General features: G+C 43.8%; 1 protein-coding gene across 1 annotated transcript in view; it reads left to right on the top strand.

Annotated features, from left to right (window-relative positions):
* The window catches only part of Nab1 (NGFI-A binding protein 1), a 31,294-nt gene that overhangs the window by 25,893 nt on the left and 1,615 nt on the right, over window positions 1-3,786 (top strand). Inside the window, exon 7 of the mRNA XM_005366424.3 lies at window positions 1,728-1,844. Coding sequence (XP_005366481.1) covers window positions 1,728-1,844 — 117 coding nt within the window. The remainder of the gene's footprint in view (window positions 1-1,727; window positions 1,845-3,786) is intronic.

Here is a 3,786-nt window from a genome sequence, read left to right as displayed (position 1 = left end):
CGCCCGGCAAGAACCCATCTTTTAAAAGATGGCTCAAGTTCATATAAAGGAACAGGTTTTGATGAGGCATTTTGGGAAGATGATGTTCTTATTTACCCCACTCCCCCAGTGCCTTCCTCCCTCCCACACCCCCTTTCATGTCACGTGTATGGCATTACCCTCTTCTCCCCTCGCCCTCCCCTAATATCCCTTCTTCCCAGCTCATTGTTCCCTTTCTAGTCTTTCTAGTTTCGTCACACACACACACACACACACACTAGGTTCAACGTACAAAAGAAAATGTGCTGTTTGTCTTTTTAAATGTGGTTTATTTCACTTGACATAATATATAATGATTCCCATTCCATCTGCGTTCCTGCAAGGGTTGTCACTGTGCTCTTCTTTGTGGATGAACACAACTCTGTGCGCATCTGCGCCTCGTGGTCCTTACCGTTAATCCGCTGGTGCACATCTGGGCCCGGCGGATGCCTTAGCTATTATGAGCAGTGCAGCAATAACCAAGCGTGTGCATATCTCAGTGGCAGAATTTCTGCCATCCTGCAGGTGTATACACAGGAGTGGTATAGCTAGATTATGTGGCCGTCCTGTTGGGTTTTGAGACCCCTCCCCGCTGGCTTCCATTGGTGTGGCAGTACCAGTGTAGGCTCTCCCCAGGCAGGAGTAGGGATCTTCTTGCCCGCCGCATCCTCTCTGCCATTGGTTGGCTTCTGTTTTCTCAATGTTAGCCATTCTATCAAAGTAATTTTAATTTTAGTATGTTTTATGTGATAGCCGAGAATGTTGGGCAGGTTTTCAAATATTTGGGGAGCATGCATGTGTATTTCTCTTTTTTCCAGAGTTATCTAGTCATTTCATTAATACAGTTACTAATTGGAAGGTTAGCGGTTTGGGTGACTAATTTCTGCACTCCCTTATATGTCCTAGATATTAATCCCTTATATGATGTGTCTTGCCAAGGATTTTTTTTTTCCCATCCAAAGAAGAATAGCATGTTAGCAAGCGTTCTCTAGCGATGGGATGACATATTGCCCCCTAGATCATGACACAAGATTAAAAGAAAGATTTTTTTTCTAAAACATGACAAAAATGTGTTAGCTGAGGTCTTCTTTAACTTCTCTGACCCTTCTTAGTAGCTAAGAACTAACAGTTAAGCAAACACAATTAAGAAAGATTTGATGGAGCTCAATTTATGACACTAGAGTGGCTTACGGCGGGATATCAATTTTCTGTGATGATAACGTAATAATTTATAAAGCATTTTGCTAATTATTTTTCCACGGATTGTGCTTAAAAACAGAACAAAACTCTAATTGGCCTGAAGCCGTCTCTGGCTCTCTTTTTACCTGTGTGGTTTGGTAACAGCATGCTGGGTACATGGTCCCAGCGTTCAGGAAAATGGCTACAAGGGAGCTGTGTTTACAGTGCTTGAAGGTGTCTGGAAATGTCCCTCTCCTGTTAGATTCATCTTAGCTCTGCATACCCCAACGGTTGTACACTTTGGGTGCTAGCATTCAGGTCTCGCCATTTTCCTCGGAAGTGGGTATTTCAGATGTCTCTTTCCCAGTTAGCATACGTGCTTCAGTGTCCCGTGACCCGTTCCTTTCTTCGTAAGGTCTGCTCCGGCAATTTGTGAGCCTTTATCTACAAAGTGAACAGAAAACGAACCAAACCCACTGGGAATGTTTTAATCGTTGCTTCGTTTCCCTTTCCTTTCTTCCTTCCGTTAGGGGAAAGACCTTTGAATCTCCGAATGCCTAACGTACAGAACCGGCAGCCCCATCATTTTGTGGTCGATGGGGAGCTGAGCAGACTTTACTCCAGCGAGGGGAAGTCCCACTCGTCAGGTGAGAATGCAGTCTGCTGTCAGAGAAAGCCTGGATGGCGTTCCTTTAGCTCTGCTCTCCCCGTCCTGTCCCCGCTGAACACGTCAGTCCCCCGTGGAAATTATAGATCGCCAGAATGTTAGCCAGCCTCTTTGAGAATTACGGTGTTTATAAGGGATGACAGGGAAGAGTCGTAGAGTTGAGACTACGGGCTAGCCTCTGTATGGGTGGCAACTTGGAGGCGGTCTAAGCTGGGTGATAATGGTTACTATGAGTTGGACTGGCTCTCTTGGCTGACAGTTCTGTGACGGGACACAGGTGGGCTCCGCATCCGTTCTCGGGCCGAGAAAGCCTTGTTACCAGAACCTGACTTTTGGTGCAGAAGCATTTTAGGGTGAAGGTTTCTGGTATTTACGCAAGTAAAATGAATCTTATAGCGTCCATTAGTAGATGCCAGCACCATGTAGGAGAATCTGGTATCATTTAGCCTTTGAATAAAAGTAACATTAGGGATCAGTTGAGCGCAGTCACTGATTTTAGGGACAGGGAAGCTGAGAGCGGATAGGACAGTTAAGTAGGTAGGGGAAGCTGAGAGCAAATAGGACAGTTAAGTCGGCGGGACACGGCTTTAGAGCTGATGGTGGATTAAGAATTGTCTAGGAAGCCTGTCGAGAGTCTGCGTCTTCCTGTTCATGTGCCTGGGAGCAGATGCTTCCAGAAAAGCTTGACATCAAGATACTGGTCTGTGCCTTATGCCCATCAGTCCTTGCTTCACCCTGACTGTCAAAGATGGCAAGTGAAACCCTCCCAAAATGACAGCAAATTGGTCTCCTCTTCTCATCGCTATGAAAAACCAACTCTTCTTTCAAGTTCTTAACAAACTAACATGTTTTCTACAAAGTCATACTGCTTCAAAGACCCTCCGTAAAAGACATGCTGCAATACATTGATCATTCTTGCCTCATCACGATGACACGTTAGTGTCTCTGCTCTATGAAGATTAAATGAAGCTGGGATTTTACATAGAACAGAACAAAGCAATACCTAAAAAGGAGTTGTTGCCTTTTTTAAGATTTTAGTCTTAATTTTTTTTATTTTTTTGAGAATTTCATAAAATATATTGACTATACCCTTCCCCTCCCACAATTTCTTCCATTTTGTCCCCACCTCATTACTCAGCCAGCTTCATGATTTTTATATTAAAAAGTAAACCTGCTCCCACTCCTACGCCCTCACAGAACAACCACAACAAAAACCATGAAGTCTGATTCATGCTGGGCAGGGACTCCTGAACATGGGACCTGCCCCGGAGTGTGGTTCCTATGTACCGCGTGTCAGTCCGTCGAGGAATCTTTTCCTTAAGGAAAATGAGTAGAGATGGCACACATTCCCTGTGACCCAGAGTTTGTTCTCCCTGCTTCTCATGAGGTTTGCCTGTAAAGTGGGTATCCACAGGATCATTGTAAGCCATAACCAAGAGCATGTGAGCCGTCCCGCTGGTAAAAATCAAAGGACTGTGGTTGTTCTTCCTACCCCTCAGTGCAAGTTAAATCCTTCTCTGTGAAGAGAGGCTTGCAGACAGTGAGTTATCTACCCATGTTCACATGGGGTAGGTGTGTTGGTTCCTTTTGTATAGCCCTCTTAAGGGATGTGTGTGTGTGTGTGTGTGTGTGTGTGCTTTATGTCTGTGTATTAGTTCACATGTTTGCACATATGTAATGCATGTGTGTGTGCTTTATGTCTGTGTATTAGTCCACATCTTTGCACATATGTAATGTATATGTGTGTGTATTAGTTCACATGTTTGCACATATGTAATGTATATATGTGTGTTTGTGTGTGTGTGTGTATCTCCAAGTATTAGTACATTATGTAAAGACCACACTTCACATTGTTAAAATAACTATTAATAAAACTCCATGGAATCTTTGCTTAGGAAAGTAAACTTTTCATTCTTTTTTTT

This window comes from Microtus ochrogaster, unplaced genomic scaffold (genome assembly GCF_000317375.1).
Source record: "Microtus ochrogaster isolate Prairie Vole_2 unplaced genomic scaffold, MicOch1.0 UNK8, whole genome shotgun sequence".
Classification (NCBI taxonomy): domain Eukaryota; kingdom Metazoa; phylum Chordata; class Mammalia; order Rodentia; family Cricetidae; genus Microtus; species Microtus ochrogaster.
The sequence above is the reverse complement of the archived record's forward strand: the minus strand, read 5'-3'. Positions and strand labels throughout refer to the sequence as shown.